Source organism: Tinamus guttatus, unplaced genomic scaffold, assembly GCF_059628265.1.
Source record: "Tinamus guttatus ecotype Peru unplaced genomic scaffold, ASM5962826v1 Tinamus_guttatus_pri_ptg000052l, whole genome shotgun sequence".
Taxonomy (NCBI): Eukaryota; Metazoa; Chordata; class Aves; order Tinamiformes; family Tinamidae; genus Tinamus; species Tinamus guttatus.
This window is the reverse complement of record NW_028288586.1, coordinates 10746547-10767876: the sequence shown is the minus strand read 5'-3', so window position 1 is coordinate 10767876 and position 21330 is coordinate 10746547. Positions and strand designations below refer to the sequence as shown.

At 36.5% G+C, this 21330-nt stretch overlaps 1 protein-coding gene across 1 annotated transcript; it reads right to left on the bottom strand.

Annotated features, from left to right (window-relative positions):
* Positions 1–943: 943 nt before the first annotated feature.
* NOP14 (NOP14 nucleolar protein) lies at positions 944–21306 on the bottom strand. Its single transcript, XM_010212523.2, has 18 exons — positions 21067–21306; positions 19200–19334; positions 18545–18686; positions 17998–18143; positions 17441–17575; positions 16809–16931; positions 15950–16084; positions 14025–14346; positions 12560–12690; positions 12194–12279; positions 10462–10597; positions 9186–9287; positions 8141–8294; positions 5570–5729; positions 4605–4752; positions 3538–3656; positions 1862–2017; positions 944–1532 (listed from the first exon to the last, which is right to left on the bottom strand). Exons 1-18 carry the CDS (start codon positions 21262–21264, stop codon positions 1433–1435), a joined length of 2628 nt encoding a protein of 875 aa, XP_010210825.2. The 5' UTR covers positions 21265–21306; the 3' UTR covers positions 944–1432.
* Between the last annotated feature and the right edge of the window lie 24 nt (positions 21307–21330).

The following is a 21330-nucleotide window of genomic DNA, read 5'->3' as shown; positions in this document are numbered from 1 at the left end:
CAAGTGGTATCAAAAATCACTGTCCCAAGATTAAAGTGCAGCTGTCAACTTTCTGTGATTCTAATACCCTGTTGAGTTGATCTTCTGAAGCTACTTGCTGTTGGAAAAATAAAGACAGATAAATAAAAAACAGTACCTTTTGACAGTTTAATTGTACAAAGGAGAAATAAATTGGAACTATTCCTCTGGTTCACTTCCTCTGAAAATGCTGATTTACATCACAAAATGGGAAGTTATTTCTTTCCTCATTGCTTCAGTTATAACCGTTTGACTTGAACTGCATAAAAGGTTTTGTTTTTGAAGATCAAAGTAATCACTTTTTTTGCAATGGAGGAAAAAAAAAATCCTATGCTGCGCCAAATGGAAATAAAACAGCAGGTACACTAATCTTCTGAAATCTCTTTGAAGGCTCTGAAGACAGTTCACTGACTTTGGAAGGTTAAGTAGAAACCTTTGTATTTTGTTTTCAGAAGTCTGAATAGATTTAAAACATGAAAATCTTGCTAATTTTCATGTGACCAAAGTATCTCCCCTACACGTACTTCTAATGTTTTCTAATACTTTAAACTCTTTTTAAAAGCAAAAAGTGCTGATGATGTCCATGAAATACTTATAGGCATTACAGTGTTACTCAGTAACACTGAGACTCAATAAAAGCATATTTTCTCCAAATAAAGATTTTTTTTAAAAAAACATAATATGGCTTATCTTACCTCCCACAAAAAGTAATTGGAGTTTAAATGTAAACACCAATTCTTTAAAATCATGCCCTCCTAGTTTTATTCATGCTTCCATTATAAATCTCTTCTGAAGGAAAAAAACAGCATAAAGGAAACATTCCTGGTCAGTGTAAAACAACAGAGATCAACAGTTATATTGTTACTGCCAGAGTTCTAACGTTACTAAGAATTTCAGACCTCAGCTCAATCCAACAAATACTGAAGAGATGAATGAATAGACAGTTTTAATAAACCAGTTCCCTTAGTCCACTGATCATGCCTCAGACTGCCCCAATGCTACAAACTAATTAAAATGTTACTGCCTACTGCGCAAGTAGGCTGTAACTGCGAGAGCTGCTTGCAGTTATTAAAAGATACTAAATGCTGCACAGTCTCGTTTGTGTATTTCAAGATGGACTAAGGCCGGGCCACACATTCCTGAGAATTCTGATTATTCATGCAAATGTTCTCTGTTACTAAAATAAATGGAATATACCACATACAAAAATGTTCATTTTTATTTTTCATATGAAAGCAAGATTTTTCTAACAAACAGGTTACCTTCTTTAGACAGATTTGATGGTATTTCCTCAAAAGGATGCAAAAAATACATCCAAAAAGACGTAGGTAAGTCTATTCAAAAGCCAGATGATCAGGATATTTTTATGGCAACAAAACCAAAGTTTCCTTTTGCAGACAGTCCTAGTTAATTTTTAATTTTTCCTTTTTTTTCTTTTCATTGCCTTCCATTCACCTTCCTGTGTAGCAAGACTACCAAGAAGTTCTTTCACTTTTCTCTTTCTGGCTGCATCTCTGTAAAACAAAAAAAAAATCAAAAAATCAACATATTTAAGCATTTCAAAAACACTGTATTAGGGAAAATAATTCTTAAATTTAAATCCTTAAATTTCACTCACACACACTTTAAGTATAAATCTTCGGGATATTCTTAGACTAGAGAAATGAAACTGCAAAGTTGAAAGCACTTAAAAGGTCGTCTATTGAACATACCTTTTCCTCAAATTGTCAAAATATGTATTTTTAAAGCTTAGTATGGTTGATCATCATTGTTAATCTTTACATGGAGCAAAGAAATGAACAACAGGATAAGCCCCAAACTGGTGCAGAGAAGACTACATCACCTCTCCATGATTTCTTCGAGTTGCAGTCTAGCCAGAAATTGGTTGTCTTTCCGAATCTCCCGAATAGCTCCTTTAAGCTCCCGCTTATGCTTGTGAATCAACCGCTTTCTTTCTTGCTCTTTCTTGCTGCCTCCCAGCTTTCTTCCAAACTCTAAACTGAAATGAGAAAGCATTTGTGAGCACAAAACACTTTAACATTTAAACACTTTAACAAAAACAACTTTTTATGCTCAATAATAGTGAGTTTTTGCATGAATACTAAACTCAGTATTTTACTTCCTGTATACTATGTGATTAAGTTTCAAAACAAGGGGTCACCGCAGGGCACATACTGGAAAACCAGAACTTCTAACTGCATTTCATTATCATGTGGATGACAAGCAGATAACATTCTCTAGAAAACAGTTAAACTGTAAATCCCCAAATATTGCCTACATTTTTTTTTTGAAAGAGAGTGAGAAATTTAGAGCAGAAGAGTAAAATACAAAATTGTCAATGCTAGTTGAAGATATGCCTGAAGGAATACAGTATTTTGAGTTTCTGCAGGCTTCCTCAGCTGTTATACAGTTAGAAATACTACTTCATCAATTTGGTACACGTATTTGATGGCAAAAAATCTAACATCCTCATTAAGAAAGACTTCTAAAGAAAAGGCCTGGTTTGCCATTTCATTTATTAACCTGGGGAGGAATAACCCCAAGCACCAGTACAGACGAGGGGTTGACCTGCTGGAAAGCAGCTCTCTGGGGAGGGATTTGGGAGTCCTGGTTGACAGTAAGTTGACCATGAGTCAGCACTGTGCCCTCGTGGCCAAGAAGGCCAATGGGGTCCTGGCCTGCATTAAGAAGAGCATTGCCAGCAGGTCGACAGAGGCGATCCTGCCCCTCTACTCAGCTTTGGTGAGGCCACATCTGGAGTATTGTGTCCAGTTCTGGGATCCCCAGAAAAAGAGGGATGGGAACTTCTTGAAAGGATCCAGCGTGGAGCACAAAGATGATTAAGGGACTGGAACATCTATCTAATGAGGAAAGGCTATGCGAGCTGGGTCTTTTTAGCCTGGAGAAAACTGAGATCTGATCAATATGTACAAATACCTGAGGAACGAATGTAAAGAGGATGGGGCTAAACTCTTCTCAGTAGTGGCCAGCGACAGGATGAGGGGTAATGGCTACAAACAGGAAGTTCCACCTCCATATGAGGAGGAATTTCTTTCCTGTGAGGCTGACAGAGCCCTGGAACAGGCTGCCCAGAGAGGTTGTGGAGTCTCCTTCTCCGGAGATCTTCCAAATCCACCTGGATGCCACCCTGTGCCACGTGCTCTAGGTGTCCCTGCTGGAACAGGAGGGTTGGACTAGATGATCTCGAGAGGTTCCTTCTAATCGCAACCATTCTGTGATTGTGAATTATTTGAGTATAACTGCATACACTGTAGAAATGTTAGCTTCTTAATATTACTTAGAATAAGTAAGACAATTTATATTGTAACATGTCTAAATGAATCATGAGCTAATATAAGGCAGAAAGGTCATAAGCCATTGTCAGCATCAGAACACATTTCTATGAAGTAAAACAAATAATGGTTTCTCCTATATATCCTACATTCCAAATACTTTTAGCTTACTGATAATCTTAAGGTTTAAGTGCACTTCTTTTGCACCAGGCATTGCTTTACTTACACTTTCACAATTTTAGGTGTATACTGCTTCAAAGGCTCTGGCTTCTTCTTCTCGCACACCAGTGGGGTATAGTGCTTTACTTTATTCTCTAGCTCTCCCAGAGCGCTGTTATACCATTCCTACAAAAGCAAATCAAATTGCCAAAAAAAAATAGACTTCAAGAGTTTATCAAATGTATCATAATTCACAAAGTACTGTAAATTAAATTAACAGTAATGTTAGCCTCTGGCTGAAGCATCCTCCTAAGTAAATAAATAAAGTTCTTCTGCTTGGTAAAAATCACTGCTACTCATTATGGTACTGCTGTTCTGTAAGCCTTCCACACTGGATAATTTTAAAATCTTTTCAGAAGTTTATTAAGATGGTATCTGAGTAGAGAACACTAAGAAAGATCTGCAGATAATTTCACCTAACAGAGGATGAATTAATGCTACAGTTAGCTTAGCTCCGAGACTGCCGTACAGAAAGTCATTCTAAGGATGACCGATTTGTTTTTTAAAATAGGCCACTTTGCTACAAAATCTTACTCTCTAGGGATATTTCATGATGCCTCTTGAGAGGACAATTCTGCCTTAGAAAAAAGACGGATGAAAAAGCTGATTTGAACCTCAACGCTGAAAAAAATAAACGTCTGACTTGTTTTAAGCAATGAAGTTGATAAAGTAATTTATATTGGTTTTAAGACTGCTATAATTACTACTCCATCAATTTGGTACACGTATTTGATTGCAAAAAATCTAACAGCCTCATTAAGAAAGTATAGAAGCAACTGGATGCCCAGACGGCTATTGCTGTAAATTAAGTCACTTTTGACATGTCAGATTTACCAATGAGCTGCCATTCTCTTCAATTAGAGGGGCAGGATAAGACACACAATGAAAACATTTTTTTTTCTAAACATTTTCCATTCCTCTCTGGTTTCTCCCTAGCACCATCACAGTAATTTTTGAAGAGCACAAAAAGTAAATGGGTTATATTTGCTTTTTGTTTTCTTAAGCACAGATGAAAACAACATTTTTCAAAATAAAACATTTATACTAATTATTTTATTCTTCAGGAAAACATACCTGCATTTGTTCAGGATACTCACTCACTGGTACGTGTTGTGTGAGAAGTATTCTAACAGGATGCATTATTTCATGAAACGATGATAGAGATTCATACAGAACTGCACATTTCTTAATTAGATCAAAACACAGGGCTAGACATGATAACCTGTGAAGGTATGAAAGCATTTAACAACTTTGTTTGCAAAAACTATAGTAGATCTTTATTAAAATTATCCAAAATAATTAATTTAGGGAGTAGTAGCAGTGTCTATAACTAAGATTGCCTAACTCAATCACTTATGAAGCTGTTTATAGTTGTTAATTCAGACAAAATAATTCACTCTCTTCTATTAGCAAATACTGAGAAATCAATTCGGAACAAAGCTGTGCTTTACACCCAAGTACAGAACCTAAGCTACTGCCTTGTCTTTGCCACTTAGGGTGAATAAGAAGTTTCTATACTGTTTCTAAAGGTATCACATATCTTCCAAACAGGAGTAGTAATATATTTTCTTTAAACTCAGCAATAAAAAGCTTACTCATCCCTGAACTAAACTATACCACAGAACATACGCAAGGTCAGAAACAAGGCTGAAGAGCCAGGCTTAATTCTGGTGTTTCCAGCATTGAGCGTTTGATCACCTCAGTCATGCTCTTCTAACATGGCATTTGCTTCTAAATGCAGTATTTGCAACTGAGGAGCTTGGCAGTGCAAAGTACTGAGCACTTCCTCTAGCTCTGCGTTATCCTCATTAGTCCACAGCTATATTCCAGAGGACTGGAGCTCTCCATCAAGTGCTTTTCACAAGGTTCTGACAGTAGATTCCTAATTTTATATGCTAGAGTAGTACCATGAAAGTAAAGTAGAACAGACCACCGTTTTTATCCTTATTCCTTATTTTTATCATGCCTGTCAAAAACGTTGTCACTGAAATTACCCCAGATATAACCTGGGATTTCTTCTCTTCACATTCCATACACACCTGATATGATTCATTTCTGTTCTGCTCATTTCCTTTAACCTCGTCACAATACTCAATGGCAGATTTTGCTTTTGCCAGGTTTCCAGATCCTTCTTATCACTGACCAAAAGCAATTCTAAATTCTTTCCCACTGGTGTAAAGGGATGCACTACAGTATAGCCTGAAAGACAGGAACAGTATTTGTAAACAGGTCAATTTGCAACATTATTTCTAAAGAAAACAAACAACCAAAAACACCAAAAAACGAAGCCAAACAAAACATACTTATCTTTTTAATCATACTGCTCCGGAAAAACATTTTATCAGAATTAGGCTTTTCTGAAATAATAGAAAACAGTGGAGAATGGGTACAGTCAACAATATGTATGGAGAGAAGGGAGAAAGGAGCTCAAGGAGAGCCAGCAGCAGCTCCTAGAGCAGGTACAATCTGTCCTGGAGCAAACAGGATGCTTAGTTGAACTGTTAGTGAAAATGGTGTCCTGGATATGAGGAGGAAAGGACAGAAAAAGAGATCGGATTTAAGGGTAAAAGGCTTTGACCAGCAAGAGGGCAAAAAGTAAAGCATTTTGGAGCAGGGAGAGCCCACAGCTGCTGCGCATGACTGAGCCTCTCCAGCAATCTCTACCAGAGGCCCTCAGGTGCACTCTGAAAATCCTCTCCTGCTCCAGCTAAGCAGTTTTAAAGCAGGACAAGTAGGAAACACAAAATACAGACCAGGGCAGGGCATACAGAAAACACATGAGAATCACTGGGTTAAACAAGCAGAGAAGTCTCAGAAAAAGGACTTGCAGAAGCAGGAATCAGAGCATCACTGGAATTTCATGGCTAAGGGAGAAAATAATTTATAATCTGTGTGCTGGACTCCTCTTTTTTTGTTACATAACCTAGAACTTACATGTGACTGTACAGATAGGCCAGAAAACAGTATGTTCCAACAAAGAGGCATAAGGTTTCAGTTTTAGGATGCAATGCTGCAAGAGATTATGACACAGGAAGACATACGCAACACCAGAAACTAAGACATGTAAGTTTTAACTGCTTTACTTCTAAGGGATTAGCAGAGCTCGTTTCCAAATCTATCAGGAAAGCCTATCAACAATGACAATCCTTTCCCACTCCCTCCATCTCCATCTTTTCATGTTTTCTCTTTTTCATTTTTAAGGGAGCAATTTTTTGAAGACCGAAGTCAATCAGAAGCTGCATTTTAGCATTTATGAGGTTCTGTTCCATATCATCTCTTGCTGTGAGAATTAACGGATCAAGCTCTTAAAACTGAAATAATGGAGCTCTATTAGCTGATGCCACTGATTGTCAAAATTGAACCCAAGAACTTTTTTTGGTGTAAGAGTGTATCAAAATACCACAGAATTAGGTGTGAGCTCATTTTAAAATATCCTGTGTTGACAGCCAAACCACCACATTTCTCAGCAACAACTTCATTGTGAACATTTTAAAACATGACTGGATATTTTGATACACAATTCAAAATAACAATATTGACTAAGAAATTCTCAGATAGAATTTCTGATTTGACCAATGATGCCATGCCTCTAATCTATCTTTTATCAAGCTTCTCACTGTGAAACTAACACCATACAAATTTAGTTAGTGCAAAATGACTAACAAAAGTTCAAGAGAAGTTTAAAAATGGTTAAAATAAGTTTTTCTGCTACCATTCAATACTTCAAGAATATACAATCTACAAAGGTTTCTGGTTCAGTTAAAATACAGGCTTTTGCAAAACTAGATAAGAAACTATTTTAAAGGAGTACATAAAGGAGAGAATACTTTTAAGTGTTGCTTAACCCACCTAACTCTGTAACCTCTAACCAGCTCCTCCTTTGACTTTTTAGAAAATCAAAGGCTTAGCTCTGATGCAGTCCAGCTGTGCAATCATGTCTCACACCTCAGTGGAAGCTGCTTGGCTATGAGAAGCTGGAGGAAGGTCTGTAGGGTAGAGCTACACAAAGTAAGAACAATGAAACTGCACTGCTGTGGTAGACGAAAAAAGGGATCATTAGGAGCTTAAGGATTAAAAACCAATCCTCTGATTCTGGCCTCTTCTGAACTGCGATGAGTCCAGGCAAGCAAATAAAAAGGAAAAAAAAAAAAATCACCTTAATGGCAAAGTTTTTATCTTCATCCTACAGAAATCCCTCCAAGACTCAGTGATAAGGTTATTAGGTGAGAAGGAAAGTGATTCGCAGCATCAGCAGCTGTCTCACTGTGGAGAAACACGGTAATCATCAGAAATCCCTTAGGAACTGTGAATTTCTGAGCGTAGTCCAATTAGGTCTACTTGGAACAAAACTGCAAAAAATACTGCACTGCAACACTATTACATTCCCCTTTATTGCGTAAGTTCTTTCTTTCCTGCCAAAGCCATTAGAGGATCTAGTTCATAAAAAGATCAGCCTAGCGGATGATGTAGCTTTTTGTTGAAAACAGAAAATTCAAGGTGAAAGCTTATGCTATTGAAACATTAAAAAAAAAAGAAAAAAGAAAAAAGAAAAAAGAGAAAGAAAGACCCAAAAGAAATTCTTATTACTTGTTCACTTGGAAGAAACTCACCTTGGGCTTGCTTTTTGGGTAGAGATATGTGAAGTATTCCGAGAAGAAAATTGATGAGTTCTGGTACAAATCTTCTAGAAAGAGATACATATTCCAGGAACAAACAGCATATGAATAATCCTTTAACAACATCTTGTAATGTTGTGATGCGACACTAAAAAAAAAAAAAAAAAAAAAAGAAATGGAACAAATCAATAAATAAATGTCTATGTCACAAACTGTAGCATCTCCCCAAAAGTAGAAATCTTTAACAAGCTGTACATATTCAAAACACATACAAATGATACTCTCAGGGTTTATGTGAAAAATATACCATCTTTCTCTGCTTAATTTGATACCTCACTAAAGAGAATATGCAGAATTGAACAAAAAGTCTGTAGAGCTTGTGGCTACCAGAAGGCACTAGATCACACACGCTTTTTTTTCTGCATGCTTGCTCCATCTGACCTGCTCTTAACTTTCAGTATTTTTCCCTTGCAGTGCCCCATATCTACTTTCAGAAATGAACCAAGGAAACACCAAACTCAAAGCAACTTGGATCTCTGACAATAACAAAATAATCAGCTCAGGACTTTCCAAACACATAAACGGGATATATAGACAAAAAAAAAGTATGAATTTTTACTGTAGAGCAATGCATTGCACAAGGTAAATTTTCAAGGAAAAAAATGCCAATCTTTAAATAAACACCTTTTTAAAATAGGAATAAGTGGAATATATGGAAAATAGCAATATATGGAAGAGAAATTACCAATGAATTACTTCATACTTTCTTCAGTCTGTTCCATTAGTCCTACATAATTTTTAGTATTAAAAAAATAATAATCTGGTATGACTGCTTAAAAGTTGATCGCATATGATTTTGCTGTATTCTGAAAGGAGTTTGTCTTCAGTTTTCCTCCTAATGACTAATTATGACTACTCTGAACAGAAATCTACCTTTTCAGTACATTTCCAATACACATACTAACATATACAAGGATGGAGTCCTGGGAAGGAACAAAGAAGGGAAGTTTTATGCTGAGATACACCTTCACAGACATACCTTTGTAAGTAACAGGCTCATGTATACAAAAGTAGGCGTTACCACTGGATGCCAGAAGTCAGAAGTTGGAAATAGTAGAGATGTAATTTTCAAATAAATAAGCTGGATAAAAGAGTAAGAAAGCAAATATACTAAGACACTATTCCCAGGTTCTTGATAGATTTTATACATACGTGACTATAATGGATGAGCGACTGCCATATAGTAGTCTAAAAACACTAAGACATAAATCTTTTTCAGAGATTTGATTACATATAAGCTATTTATTGAGATGACTGTTTAAGTAGCTTTAGAGGATGAAATAGCCATCATTTGTCTGCATCACTTGAAATCAGAGACGGATGAACAAACATGAAGGCAAAACAAAACTTCATGTGCTGCATAACAACCTGGTACAAACTTGGAAGACCTTGCAGGGGTGAAAAAAGCCCCTGCATTTCCTGCAAAATCCTAAACATCCTGAAAAAAGACTTTTCAAAAGAACTCAACAGAAATATTTTCTAAACTGTAAGATGCAAATCTTGTGAGCAAATAATTCAGCCTCTTCTCCTTCAATACCGTAGTTATTCCACTAGGTCGCACTACTTCATTAAGCTGCAAGACAAAGGGCAAGTAGCTTCCTTTGTATTACCCACTTAAAGTTTGTCTTTGGAACATTTTACTCCAACAAACAAATATTAATTTTCTACATGTCCCCTTCTTGAATTCCCCAATAGCCACTTACCTAGACATCTGAAGAGAAGTCTGTTCAGATTTAGTACAGCCAAATAATTTTTGAAATATTAGTAATACAAGGAAAAATAAGTCCTTTCATTATGAGCTATTAATGCCATATCTACAGTAACATTTTTGGGTATTCTTACACCCATAATATCCTAAATAATATTTTTGTTGCCTTCTGACATACTATTTCTACTATTTCAACGTTTGCAGCTAATGCAGTTAAAGAAATTGGTACTTAACTGTCAGCATCATTTTTCCTAGAACCACCAATTTAAACTTTGCCAGAAAAATAACGACAAACTATGTAAGGTGAGGTGGTAATTTTAAGTTCTTTTTCTCTGTATTAATATTGCAGTTTCGCAGTTCTGTTCTGAAGAATGTTCTCCAGACAGGCAATTTAAAGTGCAAGGGAACTATAAAAGTCAGAGATACTAATAATTTGTTATATCCTTTCCATTATCCTTTGAAATGCAAATGTAAGTTTATTGTCATCCTGGCATTTCTGTACTAGTGTAAAGAGCATGAGATTTTCTTCACAGTATGTATTTGTTACCGTGTCTAAACCTGGAAATGTTGCACGGCCTTTGACTTCAATCATTTCTTCCATGTCATGCGCAGCGTCTCGAAGGACAAACTTCATACTGTCACTAGCTGACTCAGGAAACATCTGGCAGAGATTGTACAATGGCCTATTAACAAGAAATTTAAGTCATGATCGAGTTACGCCATTGATGTTAATAAAAAAATGACATTTAAGCACCTGTAAGAAGATATCTGGTGTTCCATCTGTACAATAACAAATTCCCTGATACGAATCACACTTTTTTTTAGAAATAGCCACCCAGTATAAAATACACTAAATAAAATATTATTGTAATATTTTTGTTTAACTGAGATGTGTGTGTAAAAAAATAGCCTTTTTCATTATGTTTTGTGAAAGGATCTTTAACTTGGTGGTTTCTAAATCCTTAAAGTGAACAAACAAACAAACACACACCTTTAAAATACACTATCAAATAATCTGAATTTCCAGATTACTTCATTTTACTCTATTAGGGCATTCTGGCACATACTAGGTAAACCACTACTCACATTACTCCTGGGTGGTGTTAAACAACATGTAAAACAGGAATGTGGTTAGTGAAATCAATATTTGAGAAAAAAACGTACACCAAATTAGGCCAGTTCTTGCGCTATGTTTTCTGTCTAGGAGAGGAGATGCAGTCAGGAGATAAGTCAGATTTTTTCAATTATTTTCAGTTAAAATGCTTTGTAATTATATTAATAAAATACAGCTCTGCCAAACGATCAAAATGCATTTATATATTTTGATGAAGTTCCAGCATATCTTACAATACAGGGGCAGGTCAATGCTCCTGTTGATGAATGCAAAACAGTAATGAAAGTTAAAGTTGCAGAAACAGATTTTTAAAAACTACTTTTATTCTCATGAAATAAAAAACAGACTAAAAAAACTGTGTACAAATAATTCACTGAAAGTTGTCTAACTTGCAAAATCAAAACCGGAATCACAGACTAAGTTACCTTGGAGGAGACCTTTGGGTATCATCTGGAGCAACCAACTGCTCAAAGCATGACAAACTTTAAAGGTACATCAGGTTGCTCCATGTGCTTTGTGAAATTTTGAAGACAGAGATTCAGGGCAAGTTGTTCCAGCCTTCGACCACCCCACTGTTAAGATTTTTTCCTTGAAACTTCTCTTGTTACAACATGTGTCCTTAGCCCCTTGAACCTTGCTGTGCTCCTCTTGAGCAAAAAGTGCCTCTGTCATCCCTGAAACTGCCCATTTGAAGACAGAAGTGCCAAACAAAGTTCCCTGCAAAGACTTTATTTGGAACTTTTGTATGAGATATTTGTAACTGCCCTTAAATCCTATTTCTTTTAATTCCCTAAGTGAATTTGTAGAACAGTAACACACGAGAAAAAGATTAAGGTTGCAGAGATAACTACACACCTGTCATTGCACAGCTTAAAGCCTCCATCAGCAATCTGAACACCTTCACAGATAGAAGCTTGCACGCGCACATGATATTATTTATCCATTACCCACAGAAACCATCTTGCAGATCAAAACTTATATTCTGAAGTTACAAAAAAGTTCTGGTATGATTTACAGCTCAAGCAACATATGAAACAATGTTAAAACAGCACAAAGCTGGAGAAACACCAGTTGTTTACAATCTGCCCAGAAATGATTCAGAACAAATAGCATGCTTTTCTCTTAAGACCATAAAGAGTCACAGTCAGTACGTTTTATTACTTACAGAACCAGCCTGTCGATCGTTTTGAGTTCTGGTAAATCCAGCGTTGCCAACTCCCCAATATACTCCAAAAGGAAGCCAAACAGTTTCTATGAGAAGCATAAATGATTCATTTTTTCTTCTGTACTTTTAAGCAGCACAGAAGAACAATGATATAGAAGTCAGCAAATGAACAGCGGTATGTTGAGTCTATTGTTCTTCAATAACGTGGAAGCATGTATATTTTATAATGCTTCCTGAATACTTGCTAAAACTTACTTAAGAATTCAAAGTTAATTTTAAACCTTTAGGAGAAAAAAAAAAAAAAAAAAAAAAAAAAACCACACACACACACACACACACACACACACACACACAAAAACAACATACTTCCAACTTTGCTTTGTTTCCCACTGCAAGGCTTGGGTGATTGCATTTCTGAATCCTCTCCAGTATAATAAGCTGCTGTTCTATTGTTCTTCCAGTCAATAAAGATTTAAATTTCTCATAGGACTCGGGAACTACAAATTAAAAACAAAGATTGTCCCAAACATATGTAAAACTTAACACATTTAATTCAAGCGACATCTAACAAATTTCCAGTTTGAAAGTGTTGTATTTCAGGAAAAAGCAAGAAGATCCCTTGTGGCCTTCACATCATCATTTTCTAAGCACTAACAAAATGCTGTATTACATGAGCAGATATTTAAGGAAATATATATACACACATATATATAAAAACAAATAGGTCTGAGACATAAGGTAAATGTCTTTGAAAAATTAAGATTCATCCTATATTTTAATCTGTGCTGAGCATAACTACATTGACACATACATAAGAGGTAAAATTAAACATAACTTCTGAATTAAACTTACTTCAATCACAGCTTTACCATAACACAATTAACTTTGTTTAATTCACACTTAAAACTCTATTTTTAATTCACCCTTCACTACCTTCCATATAAATGACTTAAGAAAAGTAAAAATCTTACAACTAATGGAAAATAATTTTGCAAAAATAAAGCCTTGCATATATTTAGTCTTATGTGCAAATCAATAGCTTATATAACAGCCTAACCTGTTCTATTTCTTAAGAGTTAGATTAGTGACATCGCCTTCTGATTAAAACAAAACCCCAATGCAACTTAAAAGGCCTTGTGCAAAGTACATTATTTTTTTTCAAAGAAAAACTGCAAGCACTCAAGGAAACTCACTGGAAAGATGTTTGGTCTCAGAACTGCATATTTTGTTAAAAAAACCCCTATACTAGGACTCTAGTATAGAGTCCACTATGTATTTAATATCAATAAACAATTTGTGAATTTCTTGAATCATGCATCCTCTTTCATCATAGGCACAGAGCTGAAAAGTCTCATTCTTTGAGTGGTTCTTTATGTAAAACACTGAGATATTACATTATGGGGGCTAGACCTCAGAATCTTGCCTCTAAGCATCTTCTCTGACAAAAAAGGTCAGTCGGAGCAGCAGAGAAAGTAATCTTTTCTCACAGATAATAGAATATTATTCTGGTTTCCCTTATGTAAAGCACTAGGCACCCTGGACTGGATGTGCTGTGGCCTTCTGAAGGCAGAAACCTACAGTCATTTTTCATTTTCTCCTCAGAGTGGTTAGAAGCAGCAGAAACAGCTCTGTGGTAGAACAGGGGAAGTTCAAAGCATGACCAGAGATGATCACACAGCGGTTACTAGCTACTCTAGGAACAGCAGAGGATACAAAGAAGCAGTAAAATTCATGGATGAGCAGGAATAGGTAGGATTCTACAGCAGAGAGAAACAGACCGATTATAAACCCCCTGAAGACACGGGGAACTCTGGATCAGTCCTTTGCTTACCTGCAAATGTATATGGAAGCTCTGATTTTGCAGCTTCCATTTTTTGATCTTGTTCCTCCATATTCTGTGATTTATTTTCACAACTCTCTTGATTCTGTTCTTTATTCCCTGTGCCCTCCTCTTCACTTCCAAGGTCAGATTCAAGATCAGAGTGATTATCTTCATCAACACCTTCCTCATTTTCAGCATCAGATTCTTCATCACTGTCTTCTTCATGGTCATTATCTTCTTCCTCACCTTCTTCTTCATTATCATTAATTTCTTCATTTCCATCTGCTTCTTCTTCCTCCTCTTCTTCGTTTTCAATATTAATTTTTCCATCCTATCAATAATAAACCAGTTAAAACAGTGATAAGAAAGTTATAGCATCTTACCAGAACCATTATGCAAAGCTATTGTTAAAGGCACATGAATAGGTTCCGAGCCCTGCTATCACGACAAGCAGGAAAGGGCAGCAGCACCAGCCAATTGACTTTAAGGAGAGAATACACATACAGATATAAAAATAGTGGGGTCTCTCTATGGAGCTGCAAGAAACTGGAAGAGTAGGAGGTACTATATGAAGACTAAAAGGATCAGGAGGAAAGCAGAGAACACTAGTTGATGATGCAGAGAATATTCAACCATAATTTCAAATCATTTGGAGAAGCATTCTTGATTAAACACATTTTTTTTAAAAAAAGTTCATTTTATATATTAAAATAGCATATCAGATAAATTATTGTTCCTATTCTTAATGTATTAAGCACACGTTTGCATAAGATCTGGAAAATTAGATAGTATGCTTCATAAATCAGTAAGAGGATTGCTAAACTAGTACCAGAATTAGTATTACTGGTCATGGCAATTTGCCATATACTTTGCTGACTTTGCAGCAGTGGTAGTGTTAAAATTTCTTACTCAGTTTACATGGCATAAAACAAAACCATCATGCAATTCAACAATAATATTTTACAGTAACAGTTTTCAGAAATAATAGCTATTTTTCTAACATAAAGTTGTTAAAAAATGTGAAATTCTTTCATTTAATGTTATCAGAGGACAAACTCATAAGAGCTCTTATCCTTTACTGCAGCTGAAGTTTTACAACCCTTTTGCATTCGGCCCTCTGAGGACAGCAGCAATCCCCCCACTGCCTACAGGCAGGAGGATGACATAATCAGTATTGACACATATCACAGTCAGGCTGACTCACTGCATTAACTTTAAGTTTGTGTTACTATGTCACATTAACCAAAGATACTTCACAGGGGAAAAGTTCTCAGGAACCTCACACACCCTCAGGCTGAAGGTGGAAACTGCAGCAAATACAGCACAAATAATAAAAAATGAAGTGTCCAGAAGGGCTAAGGAGAGAGCTTTAGCCAGTAGGCTAAAGACATACCAGGCTATATTGACAGGAAGAGTGAGTTGATCAAGGAAAGCAACTAATTCCCTTTTCTTAGTGCTTCTTAGACCACACAGAACTATCCAGCTCTTAGGCTATCCAGTTTGGGGCTTCTCAATACAAGAGAGACATCAATAAGCAAGTTCAGCTGAGGGTCAACAAAAGAGCCAAGAGCTGGAGGGGCAGCCCTGTGAGGACAGGCTGAGGAAGCTAAGAGAAGACAGAGTAAGCATCTTTGCAGAGGTAGATGATGGAAAAACAGGAGGCAACAAGCATATGTTGAAACAGGAAAGATTTGGACTGGATATGAAGAGAAATTTTTTAAGGGCAGTCAGTAGAACAAGCTCTCCAGAAAAGAGCACCCAAGTGCTGCCTCTGATCTTGGAGGTATTAGAGCCCAGACTGGGGAAAACCCTGAGTGATCTGCTGAGCTCTCTTTGAGCAGGAAGTTATACCAGAGGTCTCCAGAGGTCACTCATTTGTCCTGGACCCTATCTTCATTTCAGAACTCTGACAGTTCTGAAATTTTTAACCTTACCTTGTAAGAGAGCATACGTCTGTCATCTTCATCTAGGATAAAGCCATCAGCCAGATCATCAGCTGATATATGCTTGGGTTTCTTTTTAGCCTCCTCCTTTTCATCTATTCCACGCATGCGTCGCAGACGATCTGCCTGTGTTTTGAAAGAAAAACCATACATTGTGTGAGCAATTTGGTAACTATACCAAAACCAAAGCTCCTACAAATACTGCTAAATAAATCAAAGGGGGAAAAAATGTTAACAAGGATTACTGAATTAAAGAATAAAAACTAACTTGACAAATTGCAGCCAAAATTGATGATATCTTATTTCGGATGAGGAGTGGAATCTGATAAGCTAATCCAATTGTTTAAGTGCTAAATCTTAGCACTGCCCATATAGTGGAAAGAACATGATTTTTTTTTCCAAAATAAAACCTATTCCGAAATAAAAGCTATCCCAAATAAAATTTTCTGCAAAACAAATCTGTATGTACACACTGCTGAAGGATTCTTGCATCACCAGAAGAAAATAGGGAAGGACTTGCCTGTGCAACAGGCCTCTCCTACACTGCATTTGAAGCACATCTTAACTCTGAATAATTTAACACATTTAAAGGTATGTCAAAGTTATACTATATTTTTAATAAAAAACAACAAAAAACAGCAATTAGTTTCATAAACCTCACCAGCCATGTACTAAGCCTGTGACTTTTTTCATTTATATCACATTGCAAATGAAACTAAAACAGAAGATTTCCTGAATTCACCCTCTGAAGAACTGTAGTTTAGTATAGCCACTTTCAGTCTGAGGTCAAGCAGTGAATGTAAACAATCACTCCCAAAAGACAGGCTACAAAACAAACTATAAATGGTACCTCCAGCTTCTGGAGCCGTGCCTGCTCCTCTTTTGCCAGTTCTTCTTCTGTCTTCATCCTATCTGAAGGTTTTGCTTTCATCTCGAACCCAAGTTCTCGAACAATCATATCATATTCATCAGGCTAAAGAAATATTTATTAAAATGATTATTATCTTAGGTCATTATTCTGCACTGCAGCCACCCTTCTGCTTGGCATAGCAGAAGAAATAAAATTGCTAAGAAATACAGTGAAGACTGTTTCAAGAGAAAACTGAATGTTCAACATATTTTTTTTACTGAGCAATACAAATTCATCCTGAGAATGCAATTCTCTTCCCTGAGAATTTTCAAACCGAGATCCACTTCTTTTTCAGCAGTGACATATTTCTGAACTAAGATATTGCAATAACAACACACTGAAATACTCAGCAAGCTATGCACTATCTCAAAACAAAAATCCATATATCAAAATAAGAATCTGTGATAAAATACTGTCTGCTCTCTCTTTATTCAACCTATAGCATTGCTTCAGAGTGAATGGGAGGCAACGTTTTATTTTACAAATAATGAACTTTGTCTCGTGCTTCAGGCACTGAGACAGTGAAAATGATGAGGTTTTAGAACAAGAAGGTAATGTAGCCAAAACCTTACCTTTGGTTTTTCTTCTTTGTCTTTTTTCTCTGATTTGGGGGTTTTGCGGACCAAAAGGGTTTGGATTTCCTTCCAGTCGTTGTCAAGCTTTTCTGTGAGTTCTAATGCACTTTCTCTCTGAGTTTGTCTCTCTTGCTAAGAAAATAAAACACAAATACAGCAGCTATATTCAAATGTACAAGACAGAAAATTTATATCACAATGAAATGCATTCTTTAACAAATGAATAAATCTAATTATTTAACATTTTACAGGTTTAAACACTCTTTATGGAAGAAGCAGTACAAAGTTACCTGAAAGGGCATAAGAGCTGCATAGGCAAAACAAGTCTTAAAGAAAATAAAAAGGGAGACATGGGGATACAAAAGAATGGTAGATCCTCTGTGCATTTCTTAATGTCAACAAGGTCAAAAGGACTTTATTCAAGGCTCTTGGACTCTTTATCTGCAGACATACAGAGATCTGTTGCTCTCTATGTCACTATTTTATTGTAAAAAGTTAAAACAATTTCTGTCTTTGCAATCCAGCTTATTTATAGTTCAGTGCTCCAAACTTACCTTTTCCTGCTTAGATTTGGCTATCAATTCCTCTATGAGTTCTTTCCTAGATTTAGGTTTTTCCTCCTCTTCAGCTTCCTGATCACCTGACACTTTTTTACGAAGGAGGCCTCCACCCCCTCCAAAGTGAGCTGCAGTCAACTCAGCTACAAGAGAAAACAAGAGATTAGGAATTCTTTTCAAATTCATACATTAGTGATGATGCTGTTGGGGAATACCTCCTTATTACTTGAAAATGAGAGTAACTAAAACATTTAATTGATCCTTTCTATTGGAAAGCTGAAAGAAAAATAAAACAAAAATTGTAAAAAAAGCTGCCAGGGAGGTAATTCCAGCTTAACATTTGATGAAATCCAGAGAGCTTTTCTGGGTATAGATAAGAGAGAACCAAAAATGGATTAAACGCCCCTTTTCAGTGAAAGACGGTGCAGAATAAATGGTATAAACATACCAATAATAAAAGCAACTGTGAATAAAAATACCAATAATAAAAGCAACCATGAATAAAAGCAAAACAGAGCAGTGGGATATTAGCTGTGAGTCTTACCTGACAATGTGCCTCCTTCCTCTGTATCGCTACCACTATCAACAATATCATTTAGTTTTTCAATTTCTGCCAAAGACTGGCCATAATGAGTCAATTCTTCATCCTCATTAAGATTATAAATATTATTCTTCCCAAAATTTTGCTGAGAAGAATAGGAAAATTAGCAATTAAATAACAGAAGATTTTTAGTTCTCAGGCAACAAGTTAAAAACTGAACTTTTTTTTAGCACTAGTTGAGGAGATTCTTATTCCCGTTCTCTGCCATTTTTACAGCACTAACAGATCAACCCTTTCATTCATCTCTGTTACTGCATTTCTCCATTTAACATAGCAGTAACTCAGAAAATCTGAGGAAGCTTCCCTTGTATTTGTAGCATTGATTCTTAATTATCACACTTTCTGCCAGCTATACTTCTAGTATGACTAAGCAAACTATAAACTCCACTTATAACTCCACTTAACACCATTGACTTAACAAACTGAGGTAGAAAGAATCATGCTGCACATACATTTCATATCATTTCACACTACGGAATGACAGCATGTTGCCAGGTTCCCCTAACCAGCAAATCACATATTTGTTCTCCAACAGCTGCAGTGCAATTGCAAATTGTACTGGTGATGGTTTCATTAACTTTTCATTCAAATACTCTACCTGTCTTTCCAAAGTGAATCGTTTTATCATCTTTTCTTCTGGACTTATTTTGGTGTTATATTCACCGAAACGTTTATCTTTAAATACATTTGACTTTTCCTTTTCTTTATATTCTTTCAGTAATGTTTGGGTGCGCTAGAAGAAAAAAAGTGAGATAAAATTAAAAAAATAGAAGAATAACTTGTAGATGCCACCAAAACGAACACCAAAGTCAGGCTTCATCCACCACTGTTGCAGTTCTACCCTCTATTTACCTCTTGCACACACTATGCAAAGGATCATGCAATCTAAGCTATCATGCAAGAACTTTACACAAATCTAAACACTTGATAGGTAAGAACACTTTTGTTTGCCAATTATTAATCTCTCACTGATTATTTTACTTACACAATTCTAATACATGGTGTATCTACATGCAAAATGACAAATGATCCTTTTATTTTTGCTATATTATTTCTTTTAAAAAGCCCTGCTCTTTTCAGTAAATGCTACAAATTCTGTTTGATGACAGATTGCATGTGTCAGTGAGAATCTCAGGGACAAACACTTCAATTGTACCTTTCCTGTTTTACAGTACCTTAAGTTTTTACTGTTTTTTTTTTCTATTTTTTGTACTGCTTACAGGGGCAAAGAAACCAAGCTCAGCGCTTCAGTGAAGGATGAGGTGCACTGCTGGAATCCCAGAGGCACAGCATGGAACAACATTTTCCTTGATACAATACAGTTTTGGGTCAGCTTGCTTGTGAAGCTGGTTGCCATTCTGATGGTCTATTCTGCACTCTATTGCAGTGGCAACAATGTGCTCAATTAAGAAAAAAAAAAGGAAACAAATATTGAAACAACTGTACAAAGTTGTTTCCATAAAAACTTGCAACCTAGGATATCTACAAAGTGACTAAAGAGTGAGAAGCCGGCTTTTCGGGAACAGGTTCATATTCTCAAGACAGAAATGGGTGAATGGAATAAAAAAAAAAAAAAAAAGGGAGTATCAGGACTTTGGACAGATACAGTAACAAAAGAAGGCTGAGAGTTTAACAGAAAAAAATAAAAAGTCTTTACTTGCTATTGCCTAACCATTTCTAGTACAATCACATATCTGTAGTTCGACACCGCAAACATCTAAGTTTATGTCAGAATTACAAGAAAAACGATGTCATAAATGTTGATAAAACTAAGTAGTTCAGACCTATTCCTGAAAAAATCTGTTTAAATTTGTGGCTTTCACATGAGGACTATATCTCCCTCATAGACCATAAGTAACCCTGAAAGAGCACATGTATTAGTTTTTTCTCTATTTAACACGTGTTGACTTAAAATGATTAAAAAAAGACAAGGCACACATATTGTTACTATTCGTCTCATATAAATAGGATATCAGTGGCCAAACAGCACAAAAATGTAGAGAGCTCTGACTCTAATGTTAGTACAGAAATTAATGAGCGGAGGATAAGAAAGTTACTCCTCATAATCTGTATGAATACTCTTACAAGAAAAAGGAGGACACATTCTGCCTCCCAACATACTTCTACAAAACAACGATTTAACCAGCGCATCAGAAGTGATCTTCAAGTTTTCCAAAACAATGACTACTCCTATGTTTGCTTTCCAGCAATGTATGTGCTGTTGTACTCTGGGTAATATGAGAACAGAACCTTTCCCACACAGATTTATACAAGCAAGCCCTGTGGATGGCACTGGAGACACTGCAACAGGCGCCCCACCATCATCTGCACAACGTGAAGTCCACAGCAGTTTTTCCCACACATGACAGAGAAAACCTCTAATCCCATCTGAGTTGGCTCCAGCCTCACCACCCCTCCACCCTCAAATATGCACTTACAGCCTCTGTATTTTGAAGGCCTCTTACCTTCTTGATGGCTTTGGAGCGTGAGACACCGGGCAGGCCCACGTCATTCTTGGTTTTCCTCCCCAAGATGTTAAACTTCTGCTTGTTGACCTTCACCTCGAAGGGGTTGCTCTTGATTACATCCACAGTGGACTTTGTGGGGCCCTTGGATCCGCTGGGCGCCGAGGCCTTTCGCCTCCGCTTCCCTGCCTTGCCCATGCTGGGGCTCGCGCGTGGGGAAGGACAAGGTCAGCACTCGCCTATCAGCGCGTGGGGAAGGACAAG